This window comes from Macrotis lagotis, chromosome 1 (genome assembly GCF_037893015.1).
Source record: "Macrotis lagotis isolate mMagLag1 chromosome 1, bilby.v1.9.chrom.fasta, whole genome shotgun sequence".
In the NCBI taxonomy this organism is placed as follows: domain Eukaryota; kingdom Metazoa; phylum Chordata; class Mammalia; order Peramelemorphia; family Peramelidae; genus Macrotis; species Macrotis lagotis.
In genome coordinates, this window is record NC_133658.1 from 168286672 (window position 1) to 168301644 (window position 14973).

Genomic DNA, 14973 nt, shown 5'->3' on the forward strand with positions numbered 1-14973 from the left:
CAACATTAGAAAAGCTTATAACTTAAAGCTTTGATTAATGTTTCCTACATTAAAAAAGTAGAACAGCTGTGAATGAATTCTTTTATACATTCTGCCAACAGACAAAGATGGAAAAAAATCAGTTTCAAGGAAAATGAAGGTTTCATACTGTTTAGCTAGACTCTTTAAGTCATTTATATTTAGGTGAAAGAAAATTAAAGGTATGCAACAAAGCTCACAATTATTTTTCAAGTTCTATTTCACATCCTTTTCATTTTCTCATCAGTTGTTGGCACTTTATTTTTCAGCTCAGTCCTATGTTGTAATTTTGTATTTTCCCTTATTCTATTTGAATTATATAAAGCCTGAACTGTTTACAATCTAATTTAAAAACATAAATTTGGAAATGTAACCAAAAGCTGCACATTTATTTCCCTTAATAAATTACTGTGGCTTTTTTAAAGACACTTAACTAAAATGTTGAAATGTTTGAAGAATAGCATTTTTCCTATAAATTGTTATATATTCCATTTAATTTAATCTTTTCAAAAGTTGTTATATGTTTAAAAAGTTGCTTGAGGAGTCAGAAAACAAATATGTCAAATTACTGACATAAAAACATATCTATTATTTTAATTGTACAATAATGTCACTTATGGAGGTTTCATAGTAGTATTTTCAACCAAATACTAGTTTATGAAAATTACTTGATAAGATAAACCTCATAGAAATATGAAGTTAAGTTCATATTATCAAAATAAAATGCTTTTTTCTTTCCCTTTTTAAAAAATGATACTATCCAAATTACATTTCCTAACTTGTTTATGCTTTTTTGAGGAGTCTGTGTTTTGTAATAAATGAAATTCTATCTTGTGATAAATGTAAGCATTACTAGTACAAAAAATTATCATATTAAGTGTTCCTATACTTTTTTATATAATCTTTCTTATAGATATAGTTTCTAACAACTATACTGATGTTCTTACTCTTGTCATTGCTTAAAAATGAAAGCAGTATATATATATTTTACATTACCTCTTCTGAAAAGTGATTGTAATACAACATGAATGGGAATGATAGCATACTATAGTGGCAGATTCTTAAATCCATATTCTATAATCATCTGCATGCCACAGGCATTTTGGTTTTTTTTTTCCTTCATGACTACCTCTAAAATTCTTACAATATGGCTAAAATAAAGTTTGGCAATGAAAAAGAATTTATTAGCAATATTTTGCCTTATATTAGAATAATGAAATAACTCAAATGAATTATCCTTTACAATAAAGTAATATATTTGATCCTCTTCTAATCAAAAAGCCAACTGGGAAAATTGACCCTAAAGAGTTTTAAGCTTACACAATGAACTTAGAACTTGTTTATCCCTCTGTCTTGCCATCAATATTTTCAAAGCAGAAATTTAAGATCTATGTTGTGTGTGTCTGTATGTGTATACAATTCTATAAAGTAGTGAGTCTCCTGCAATTTTCTTTGCATTAGAAACACAGGGAATTTTATCACAAATATAAAATTATACTTATTCTAGGTATTATCATCTGCACTTTATACCTTCAAGCAAATATTCACCTAAACACTTTATGCCTCTTTTCTTGGGAGAATGTCTTCTTATCCTTTAACTACTAGCAACAGGCAGAGTGTAGAAGTGGGTGTTGCCTATGTCAATAGCTGACATTCCTCAAAAGATCTTCATCTTCAAGCTTCTCATACATTCCATCACTCATCTCACCATGGCAAACTATTGTTGAAGAGCTGAATGACATGAAAATATATTTGGATCTCAAAAGAAAAATACTTTAGAGCACTTCATAATTCAACTGATACATAATATCCTTTACAAAAGCAGATTTGGAAATCAAGAAGGAAAATAAATTATTTTTCAAATCAGAAAATTCCATCTTAACCTACTCTTTCCAACTAATATTTTTTACCTTTTTTGAAACAAATTCTTAGTATTTATATCCATCAACAAAAAGCAAAATGAGTTCATGGTCTTCTAAACAGATGTCCTAAAGAGTTGTCGTTTTTATTCATGTGCATATTCTATAATACAAATGTGTTCTTTTTTAGTAAATAAGTTTCCTTTAATTTTCTATCTTATATTATATTTATAGTATTAATTTTAGAGATTTTAATTTTTAGAGATTTTAGAGAAATTGATTTTTAGGCATTGGTGGTCCATCTTTAATTTTTATAATGTATTTTCTTCTCCTTAAAGTGACTTTTTAGAAAAAGATTAACTTAAATTCTGACCTTGAATTTCCAAGTCTTCTATTATGACAGATGAAGGAGCAGATAGTACTTTAAAGGGTTAATTGGAATGGGCACACTTGACTGCTAAAGGGACTGATCTAATCACTGCCATATCCAAGTGCATCTGTTCACCATGAGGTCATTCTTCTGCATGCTAATGATTTGGAAAATAAAGCGTAATGCTTGACATTATCAGAAAGGATATAAATAGTGTAAATCTTTACTTTAGGAGAGCAATTGAATTTTTTTTAGCAAAGTAAAAGAAAATAATCTCAGTTTAGAATTTGGGGGGATTTCTTCTAAATATTGTTTGAACTAAAAGTGAGTTAAAATAAATCTATTTTTATCTATTGATAAGTCAATTTAAAATGATTTCTATAGGTATCCAGTATGTCAGTTATAGAATTAAAGGAATATGTAATTTCTGATTTTTTAGAACTTTGCATGTTCCTTAACTTAAAGTTTATAGAGATGAATTTTTTCCTAACCAAAATTTCTAGGGGTGATTGAAATGAGCTAACACTAATTTTTTAAATTTCTTTTTGGGCTCTCCTTTACTGAAGATGTCAACAAAAATAACAACAAAATTGTTAAATCACTTCTAATATAGGTTTCTAAAAAAGCCAGCAGAGGGAGCACAAATCTGTTTATTTGTTGACCCTTTATAAACATGTCATCTAGTTTAAGGGAAGTGAGATGTGATCTATTTTCTTGGTGACAGATTGATAAGTTTAAAGGAATGAGAAAGCATTTTTTCACCACTCCCAAGCAGATTTGAGCTAAAAGCAGATTAATTTTAATCACTCTAATTTAATTGTTTGTTATAATTTAAAAGACTGCAATAAGTAGTAGTAATAACCATAGACTTTTCTTCTTAGTTTCTATGAATGAATAGTTGGCCATTTTGAGTGTTTCTAATTACCTCTCAAGTTCACTTTTGGAATTCCAATCATAGATAAAAATGTTGTACTCAGAGCACAAAAATATTCACTAATAATTATCTCTAGATTTACCAGTGAAGGAAAAATGAAATGTGTTATATCTTTATTCTTTTATACAAATTTTCCTGGTATTATACTTGGAACTCATATGTGCTTAGTCATATGGATCTTCTAAGAAGTCTACAGGATGAAAAGACTTTAATTCCCCACAATATTTTAGTAATCTTATTCTACATGCAAATTTCTGTCCTATCTTTATTATATTCGTTGCTTTTAGCTAGATTATGAGCTAGTGTATTCCCAGGAGAATACAATGCCCCCCCCCCCAAAAGATATCTTTGATTGAGAGGAGAACTGTTAGAAACCTTTTCTTTCCATCATTCTTCTGTATGATATGAGCATCTGTTTTCTTTATTTTGATGAGATGATTTTAATTTCATTTTATCTAGGAGGTCAAAAAAGTATTGTAGAATTTGGCCAGTACTAGACATCTAGCACACTTCTCTTATTTTACAGAAGAGTAAACTAAGGCTTAAAAGACTAAAATCTTATCTTTGATCTTACAGCTAGTTCTGAGAAGGACAAAAACTAGAAGCAGCACTACAGTTTCTTCTTCATTCTTTTGCCACTATACCATAATTCAGTAAAAAGCAAAGTTAGTTTCACAAGATTTTAGGAAATGAAGAGGCCTTGTCATCAAAACCATATTACAGGAGAATCCTGTCTACACTAAGTATGACAAGTGATCTTTACTTAAATACCTCTAATGAGAGGGAATCCACTATCTTTTGAGGCATCCATTTTTTAGTAACTCTTGCTCATGATTCTACCATCTAGGTCAAAATTGAGCAAATCCTTTTTGGATATGATGGTCTTTCTAGTACTTGAAAACAATCCCAACCCTACACACATCAACTTTCTCTTCTTTTCAGTTCCTTCACCCAAATAACTTCGACTTGAGACCATTCATCATAATGGTTGCCCTTATCACAATTTTCTAAAGTGTGATGCCCAAAGCAAAACATAATATTCTAGATACAGTAGAAGGGTAGAGAACAATAGAACTGTTAACATGTATCTTCCTAGAAGTTATATTTCTCTTAAATGAAGCCCAAGTTGCAGTAGTTTTTTGGGGCTGTGATATTATATTTTTGACTCATACTAAGCCTGTGGCCCCCTAAAACTCCTTTATCATTTTTTAAATGAACTACTGCCTAGCCATGTCTCCTCTGTCTTATACTTGAGAAGTTGATTTCTTGAACCCGATTATAAGACTCTGAATTTGATCCCTATTGAGTTTCATCTTACCAGAGTCAACCCAATTTTATAGTCTGACAAGGTATTTTTGATTATATTCACTTAACAAACATTATTATGTGCCATGTGACAATACTCTACAAGGCACTAGGATAGAAAGACAAAAATGAAGCTGTCTTGGTCCTAAAACAGCTTTTGTTGCACTTCTGACTCCATTATTGAGTATGAAGACAATCCTGTCTTCCCGGTTTTGTATCATCTGCAAATTTTATAATGCCCACATTATTGCTAAAGATGATAAACAGAACAATCCCAAGCACAGATCCCCAGAGCTTTCCATTGGAGACCCCTTTCAAGGTACATGGAACTATTATTGAGTACTTTTGAGGCTGCCCAACCAACTCTGAATCTAATTGTGCAATCTTTTTTTCCTTTTATCTTTCCATCCTTTCCATAATAAAAACATGAGATACTCATCAAATACTTTGCAAAATCTAAGCAAACTATATTTATAGCATTCGCCTGATCTACCATTTAATAACCCTGACCAGAAAAGGAAATAGTATTATGTAATATCACTTTGGACATAAAAATACATCATCTCGTATTTATACTTTCCATATACACATAGTGATAATGCAAAAAAGAATGCTTATTAATGATTATTTTCCAAACTAATCATTCATTTAGTATGATTTGGGTTTTTTTCTTTTAAGAAGTTCAGCAGGGAATGAGTCTGAACAAAACACATATATAGCATCTCTCAAGTTATGCATATCTAAAGGAAAAAATATTTTTAAAAGTCATTACATCCTTTTTTTCATTAAATGAATAATATTGGAAGTGCTTTCCATGTTTTGGTTTTTAAGCATTCAGAGCAGTTAGGTGACACAGTAGATAGAGCACTGGCCTTAGAGTCAGGAGGATAGGATTTCAAGTCTGACCTCAGACACTTAACTCTTAATCAGCTGTGTGACCTTGGGCAAGTCACTTAATCCTGATTGCCATATATCCAGGGCCATCTCCAGTTGTCCTGGTTCATATCTGGCCACTGGACCCAGATGACTCTGGAGGAGAAAGCGAGACTGGTGACTTAGCACAACACCCCCTCACTCAAATTCACCTCATGTGCTTGTCATGGCATCACCTCCCAGATGCTGTGGTTTTCTTCGAAAATGAAGAACAAACATTATTATTTTAAATATTCATTAAAATGTGGTAAGTTAGGGGCAGCTAGGCAGCACGGTAGATAGAGCACTGGCCCTGGAGTCAGGAGGACCTGAATTCAAATCTGGTCTCAGACACTTAATAATTACCTAGCTGTGTGGCCTTAGGCAAGCCACTTAACCCCATTGCCTTGCAAAAAAAAAGACTAAAAAAATTGGTAAGTTGAAGAAAGGGTATATTTTGGAAAGTTTGGAGGGTAGTTTTTGAGTTTATGCAATATAAATTTTATGAACATTTAAGATTTAAAAACTGTTTCTGTTGCAGTAGAACATTACACTTATAACAAAATTATAGACTGGTGTAGATTTTAGTAATAGAGACTACTAATTCAGCATATTGGTTTTCACCTTAATTTAAAATAAGAGGAAAAAAATACAAAAAATTGTTTCTGTCCATTAGTACTTTTGTATTATAAGAACTACAAGAAAAATTCTAGTTGCCCAAATAAGATTAAAACCCTCAGAGTCAGTATAGGATCAAATTTTGACCTTCACAATAGTTTCAAGTACTATCTCTGACACTAGCTGGATGATCATAGGCAAGTCATTTAGCATCTAAGCTAGATGTATTGGACTAAGCTAGGATGTTGGACTTGTTGGCCTTTCAGGACCAATCTAACTCCAAGGCTATGAGCCTATAAGAAATAGTAATTCATCCCAGATCTCCCCAGATACTTCATATGTTGGATCTTTAATTGTAAACTATAACGAAAAAATTTAACTTTTTCCATATTCTGTTAAGTTATTTGATTTATACTTCTTAAAAATTGATTTTAAAAAATGATCCAAGTAATTTTATAAAGATAAAAGACAGATATGGACTTAAAGAACTACTTGTCCTTTAGAAAATCTTAGAGATTTGATTTACCTATCAGAGGTTTTTCCCTAGATTTTCCTGCCATTTTATTAAATTATGAAATTTAATTTTAAAAAATTAAATTATTTTTTCTTAGCCTCCAGTTCTTCCTCTCATGTCCATCCTACATATTGTTTCCAGATTACTGTTCCTAAAAATTCCTATCCTCATGTCATTGCCCTTACAAATTTATATTGTTTTTGAATTACATTCATGCTCTCAAAATCCTCCATAAAGTGTACCCACCATACCTAACTGACCTTTTCCTATCCCCAGAAACAGTTTTTGATCCAGTCAAGATCTGTCTTCTTTCCAGTGTCCTATATGATTTATTCTTTTCCATCTTTAATCATTCCCTCTGGAATGTTTCCCCTCATCTCCACCTTTTTACCATCTATCCAGATTCTTTCATATCTCTTTCATGCCTGACCCCTTTAGCCTTAATAAATCAATCATGAAGCAATTTAAAATTCCTATTGTATGCAAAGAACAAGTTGAGCGGAAAGATAGTTTAGCTAAAACAAAGTTTCTATCTTAATAGTTTATAGTCAGTTTAAGAGATAAGATAAATATGCAGGAAATGATGATCTTGGGCAGCCAGATGGCATAGTGGATAGTATGCCAGGCCTTAAATCAAGACTTCTCTTTCTGAGTTCAAATATGGCTTCAGACTTTTACTGATTGTGTGAACCTGGGCAAGTCACTTAACCCTATTTGCCTCAGCTGTAAAATGATCTGGGAAAGTGGGTTCACTTTCCACTACAGTAACTTTGCCAAGAAAACCCCATATGGGTTCACATAGAATCAGACACAACTAAACTACAACAATGATAATATATGATTTTGTATGATAATTAGATAAAAGCAAAAAAGTTTTAAATGAACACTATGTGACAAATGGAGGGAGAAATTGGGGAGGAGAGATCTGAGTAGGAATTCAATTAAAAAAAGGGGGGAAAAAGAAAGATTCTAGAAATAAGGAAGTCGATTGATTAATTTAATGCATAGGAAAAGTAAAAGAAAGCTATGCAAGAAATATGTATCCATTTGCATATTAGGAAGCCAAAGGACTTGACTTGAGGATTGTTTGTCTGGAGTACAAAGTATAGAAGAATGAATGATAGCATCTAAAAGGTGCCAAATTAGATAGAACCATGAATGACATTAGGAGACATGTGACCAGATGTAGGCAGTAGAAGTTTGGCAGTGGCATGAAGCAAGTATTAGTTGAAAAAAAAAAGAAAGACAACCTATCAAAACACTGTTGCAATTTTTCAAGTGGAATGGTTGTGAGAAGCAGAGCAGAGGTTAGGGTGACAGTAGGAATATAGGAGAGAACCCAGAAGTGTTGGGAAGGTGACATTGAAGGGACACAAGTAAACTTGGTTTAAGAGTACTTTGGCAAAATCTGTTAACTATTGTGCTTCTTATATTTTACAAAGAAAAACCCTGATCCATAAAAAGATGAAGTGATTTGTCATAGTTCTATAGCATATTTGTAAAAGAGAACTATGGTGATCCAATGGCTAGAGCATTGGGTCTAAAATCCAGCAGCCCTAAATTCAAACACAGTCTCAAATGCTTCCCAGCTGTCGGACCTTGTCATTTGACCTGTGTGCTTTATGTTCTCATCTGTAAAGTGACACTACTAGCACCTACCTCACAGGTTTTTGTAAGGATCAAAGGAGATAATATTTATAAAGTGAGGCTTCAGGGAGCCTTGCACATTATAGGTATTTACTAAATATTTATTCCCTTTCATTCTTCCCAGAATGTCTGTGTTTCTGATTGACAAGAATTCTAAGGTCATCTGTCTGACTTTCAAGACTCTCTACCCAGTTTCAGCAATCTCAGTTTTTATAATTCCTCAACAAACGTCCTTTAGACCTTACCCTCATGACAGCCACTTATTTGTTCTTCCCTTAAGTTTTTTTTTGTTCTGCTAATTTGCAGTAACATAACTTTGATTTTTTTAGTCTTTTGTATATATTGTCTGTCCCCTCTATAAATTGTAATCTTAATGGCGAAAGAGCTATCTTTTTATTTCCTTCTTAGAATACACAGCAACAAAAGTAGAGTAGAAGCATTAAGGAAAGAACTTTATTATATCTCAAAACTTTGAAAACTTTGAAACTTTGAAAAAGGAGCTAAAGAGTTTTTATATCATGTGTGTTTGCCTCTCAGTGTTCTTGAAATCAACCTGATGAAAAATTATTTTAGATAAGTTATTCTAATCATTACGAATCTCTGAAAGACAGATGGAAGTTAGCTTAATATTTAATAATATAGCAATTCTCTTAGCAGTTGTCTTATTGATTAATATTTTGGCAAGGAAAAAAGATAAGGGAGAACCTAAACTCATTCATGGGTAAAAAGGTTGAGGTTTTCATAGAAGAAATAATTTCACCAAATCATTCTTTGGATACTTACTTTGTTTATGGTATTACAGATAACATGTATAAACAGTATAGACTAACAATGAACCATTTCATAGAATCATAGGCTCTTAGAATTACCAGGAATCTTAGAATCATTAGTGTAATGTTTTACAGGTAAGGAAATTGAGATACTTGCCTTGAAATGGAGTTGCAAATCACTTATTCTCCTGAAAGAACTGTGTGGGTTTTTTTTTTTTAATATTAAATGTTATTTTTATTTAAGCGAGTTGGTATATCATTATATATTGTCTATGAAAAATTATAGATCCTTTGAACTGTAATAGATGTTTTTTGTTTTTGCAAAGCAGTGGAGTTAAGTGACTTGCCCAAGATCACATGGCTAGGTAATTATTAAGTGTCTGAATCCAAATTTGAACTCAGGTCCTCCTTACACCAAGCCATTGTTCTATCCACTACACCACCTAACTGACCCACAATCGATTTTTAAAGTCATATAGTTCAACCCATACCTAAAGCAAGAATCTCCTCTACAATATACAATAAAATACAATACAAATCATCATCCCAATCCATATGAAGTGATAAAAAATTTACTACCCATTGAGACATCTCAGCTCACTTTAGGACATCTGTAATTGCTAAAATAATTTTCCTTATAATGAAATAAAATCTATATTCCTATAACTTTTACCCATTGATCCTAGTTTTTGTACTCCGAAACCAAGCAAAACAATTCTGCTTCTTCTTTGACTGTTCTTTGTCATAGGAACTATTTAGCAACTATCTAGGAATGATCATCAGTTCGTAACAATTTTTCTCAAATCAGCTCTTAAAAATGATAGTCAACCAAACCTTGTTTGAAATAATTTATAGAATTTATTTCAAAAAGAACCAAAAAAAAATACCCTCTTACTGATATTTCACATTCATGTTACTACCAATCATTTGTGTAACCATGTGACTATGGTCACTATTACTTTCTTGCTTCATTACTGAGAAGGTTAAAAAAAATGGAAAAAGCTAGTCCATTATCAATGGAGACCAGGACAAAGTGTTGAGGTTTTTTTCCCTTCTGAATTTACCTTGACAATTTCTCTCCCAACTGACTACCAAGCTCTCTCTAAAATAGACCTTCCATAATTAGTGGTCTAAATTGACTCATCAAGTGATAAAAAGAGTAAGTATCTCAAAGGTCATTTTCCTGAAAGTGATCAAGACAGAGTAGGAAAATGAATTCCCAAATGACAAAACAAGGAAAAAAACTGTTCCTCTTTTTCAGCTTCTCCTACACGAAAGAAAAGGGTGGGGTGGGACATGAGAAGGCACAGTAATAAACTTTTCAGTAGATCTTATTCTATAAGCACTTAGTAGTAATTATGTAACCCAAAATATATTTCTTATCACATAGGAAGCCATAAAGTATCATTCCAGAAAGAGCCAGGAGATAAGCAAACATCAGCAATGTAGAAATTTTTCTGTTTGTGTGTGTGTGTGTGTATGTGTGTGTGTGTATTTGCAATGAACAGATTCACAGTACCCATCTTAATGAGTCTTCTAATATAAGGTCCACTTCCTACTACTCTGATTTCCATACATAGCTGTTTTGACCTGTTATGTCACAAAGCCTGTACTATCTTCTGACCTTTAGAAGAAATGTTTAGATTTCCAAAAGGTCTTTTATTTGCTTTCTCAGTCTTCAAGGGAACATCTGAAAAAGGTTATACCCCCCCCCTTATAACAGATCACCTTACTGACCTTTTTCTGTTTTTTATCTTTATTGATGCACACATCTTTTCCTTAATTATGAATTAGTGTGTACAATTTTATGTTCAGTTCATGTACCATTTCAGATGAGATTTCCATCCTTCAGCATAGTCTATATAATTTTATTTATTTAATATGTCATTATTACCATAGATTGTTTTACTAGACCCTTATGTAGATCATTTGGGTCATTTCTAGTTTTAGTTTTCTTTATCTGTAACATTGCTATGAAAATTCCTATGTAGTTTTTCTTTTTCATTATTTCCATGTTATGTGGTCGCAAAGTGAACTTACTGGCTTAGACTCATTATACATTACCAGGTTGTTCTCCGTGAAGATTAAAACAATTTATAGTATCACCAACAATATATAAGCATACCTATTTCACCAAGTATATTAGGTTTTATAGTTTTATTTTTACTCCTTCATAAAAGTGTGAAAAGTATTAGGAAAGCTATGAATGAAATATGAAATCACCAGTGGATAAAAATACAAAATTTAAAATAAAACCCCTAGTATCCATCTAAATGAATCCTCTCCTTCTAAGGTACACTTCTACAGATATGCTTTCCAAATCCAACTTTTGCTTGTTATTGTAACCAGTAGGCCAATAGCATCTTTAGAGGAAATAGGGTCTCCATCTAAGTATGCTTGCAAAGATTATTTCATTTGAACTCTTAAAGAGTTGCCTGGAAAATGTAGTATAATCCTAAATTTGTCTTGAATTCTCTCACTGACCTTCCCAGGCCTACTTTAGAAAAAGTAGGAAATACTTTACCTTGTTATTGCTGTTATGCTTCAACAGGCCCTAGGGTATTTAGTATCCCAGAAACCTTTTGTGGTTGTTTCCTGTTAAATTTACTTAATGAGGTTATTAGTAAGAATCAGCATGCTTTCATAATTGATATTCTACAATGGATGTAAAGACAAACAACACTGAAAGACTTCAGCATTCTAATCAATCAATGACCTGAAGATCTATGATGAAACATGTTCCCCACCTTCTAGTAGAAAGAAGTCATAAAATCAGTATGCATATTAATATATGATTTTTTAATATTATTGGTGTGGGTTAGTTTTCATTGACAAAGTTTTGTTTTTATTTTTTCCAGTGAGATGAGAGTGAAAAGGAGAGAAAATATTTTTGTTTATAGAAAAAAATTAAGTAAAATATTCTGTAATGACTGAACCACATACATATTCATAATTTCAGTTTTGAAATTCTTTGAAATATGATCCATTTGGAGGAGGACCTTACTTTCCATAAAAATTCCCCCTTTTTCTTTAAAAAAATTGTTTGATAAAAAAAGTATGTTTTTATTTTTTCTTCCTCCTAAATTCTCCCAGTTGAGCAATTTAAAAAGACAAGCTTGTGAGGAATATGTTTGAGAAATAAATTCCCATAATGGCCATAGGATGTAAGACATCCATGTATTTATTATTTGTTGATTTTTTTTTTTTTAGTTTTTTTGCAAGACAAATGGGGTTAAGTGGCTTGCCCAAGGCCACACAGCTAGGTAATTCCACCTAGCTTCCCCAATAATTCCACCTAGCTGCCCCTATTTGTTGATTACTTAAAAACCATTTGATTCATTAAACCAGAATGCTGCATTAAAGACTCTGTCCCAAGAAGAATCATTCCTCCTATCCATATATCATATTATTCAAGATTCCTTGAAAGATATAACAACCAAAATAACACTTTTTAATGACCCTTTCTTCATAAATATTCAGAGAAGTCTAAAACAAGAAAATGCATTATTTTTTTAAGGTTATTTTTTAAGTTTCTTTGGTTTCTTTTGTAAGGCAATGGGGTTAAGTGGCTTGCCCAAGGCCACACAGCTAGGTAATTTATTAAGTGTCTGAGTCCGGATTTGAACTCTGGTCCTCTTGACTCCAGGGCTGGTGCTCTATCCACTGCACCACCTAGCTGCCCCCAGGAAAATGCATTATTGACATTCACCAACATACTGCAGGAGATTCAAAATATTGAAGAGATATTCCTTCACAGGGATGATGAACTTAAGATGTACAATGAGACTTTTTTTGGACATGGCCATTATGGGAATTTACTTTTATTTCCTATTCATATTTGTTGCTGTTATTCAATTGGAAGAATTTGAGAGGAAAATAAAAATACATCATTAAAAATTTTTTTTAAAGAAAAAGGGGAATTTCTTTGGAATAGTGAGAACTTCTAGATGGATCATATTATGCGTTTTTCATCAAGCCCCAGAACATTACAGAACCTCTAAGAAGAGATCTATAATAATTCAAACAAGTTTGGCTTGACTCTTCACATGGGACACACCAAGCAGATAAGGAATGCTTGTTGTTCATGTCATGATTTGCAACTGGCTGAGTAACATACAGAGTTTGTCTGTTAAGTATGTCCTTATGAAACACATTATAAAAGGGACACTAATGGATTATAAGTTGGACCTAGAATTGAACATGAGGAGAATAATGAACTAAAGTGCCTTTAGGAAAACTTCTTTAATGATTCAAAATTTCTCCCAGAGATTAAAAATTGTCATTCTAAAAACAAATTAAACTGGCATTGCTGTATGGTTGTAAAAGTTACCTAAGAATTGAAAAATGACTATCATAGAACAGTGGAGAAGTTCATGTTGGGTGTCATCACATTGTAATACATAACCAAAGAGAAACTTTGAAGAACAAAAGCAAAAGATGTCATAAAGAAATTGTATAAAAGAAAAATGAGCTATGACTGAGATGAAAATGTACTCCAGGTAACAAGATGAAGTTTTTGTTCTCTGTATATCTATCAAATCAGAAAAGCTAATATATTTTTGGTATCAAATTTAATATATGGGCAGTATAAGCACAGAACAATTCAGTCATTTCAACTTCTTGATCTTGAATCTCTCTATTAGTAAACAAAGATCAAAAAATGAGAAATGTTCGAGCAATTTTGAGTTCTCTGAGAAAGATACTATATATAAATATAAACGGGTATATTCTTATTCTTCCCTGTGGTTGAATATGGCAGGATTGATAACTGATAAAACTGATTAAACTAAATATCCCCCAAGACAGCAGAGGTAACAACATATCAAAATAGAAGACTTTACTCCAAAGGTTGCAGAGCCCACTAGCTTATAATGTTTGCAACATAAAATTGGGAGTACCTTTATATTATCCTTTTGGATCAAGTGCATTTCATTCTTTTTTTATAATAATTAAATGAATTTCATTTCTTTCCAGCCAGCCAGGCTTGCAAACTGAGTGTTAAACACAACTCTTCGTTCATATTCTTTTCACATTCAATCTAGTTTCTACTTTCCCAACATCTTTCATGTTTTCACACATAATATCTCTTCTCTGTCATTGCCACCATCCTTCTACAGAATCTCATCACCTCACACCTTCAGGTTGGTCTTCCTGCTTCCTCTCTTTCCTCTCCATTTCCAGTCTGTTATCCACTGAGCTGCCAAAGTTATTCCCCTACTCAATAAACTCCAGTTTTTAACATCTTCAGAACCAAAAAAAAAATATCTTCTGTTAAGTTTTAAAGTCTTTTGTAACCTGACCCCTTCTACCTTTCCAGTCTTCTTACAGTTTACTTCTCTCCACAAACTCTTATTGACACTAACCTTTTAAATGTGCTCCCTCTACTGCCTAGCACTCCCTGGCTGCTTTCAGAGAACTAAGCCTAAATTCTCTCTTCTGAGCCTTTTACATTCTGCCCCCTTCTCTCTTCTGCCTTTCCTCCAGGATTAACTCCTTGCTTCTGGTAAGTTCATAATTGTTTCCATACTGCTTTGCCTCAGTAGAATGTGTGCTTCTTAAGAACAGGGACTGTTTTTGCCTTTCTCAAGTGCTTATCTTAGTGCATGACTTTTAGTAAGTACTTAATAAATGTTTTTTGGTTGATGGAATTTTGGAGGCTGAGTATATATGGGAGCTTCTATTATACATAATTTTTCTTTTTTTTTTTTTTTAGATTTTGAAGGCAATGGGGTTAAGTGGCTTGCCCAAGACCACACGACTAGGTAATTATTAAGTGTCTGAGTCCGGATTTGAACTCGAGTACTTCTGACTCCAGGACCGGTGCTCTATCCACTCCGCCACCTAGCCGCCCCTATTATACATAATTTTTAAGTATGTTGTAAATTTATCAGTGGTAACAAAAGTACCTTGCTTATCTTTGTCCCCTTCTATACTTCCTTTGACTCCCTCCTATATATTTTTACATGCTTAATTGATGTTACAATTTTTTCCATCACTATCACTACATACCCATGACTTCCCAGTTA

The 14973-nt window shown here is 32.5% G+C and overlaps 1 protein-coding gene across 5 annotated transcripts in view; it reads left to right on the forward strand.

Annotated features, from left to right (window-relative positions):
* RALGAPA2 (Ral GTPase activating protein catalytic subunit alpha 2) overlaps positions 1-14973 on the forward strand; it is a 374367-nt gene that overhangs the window by 339920 nt on the left and 19474 nt on the right. Inside the window, exon 40 of one of the 5 annotated variants that reach the window (XM_074209344.1) lies at positions 14661-14709. The exons of 3 other annotated variants lie outside the window; for them this stretch is intronic. In XM_074209344.1, coding sequence (XP_074065445.1) covers positions 14661-14709 — 49 coding nt within the window. One more of the 5 variants, XM_074209343.1, reaches the window with a different exon arrangement.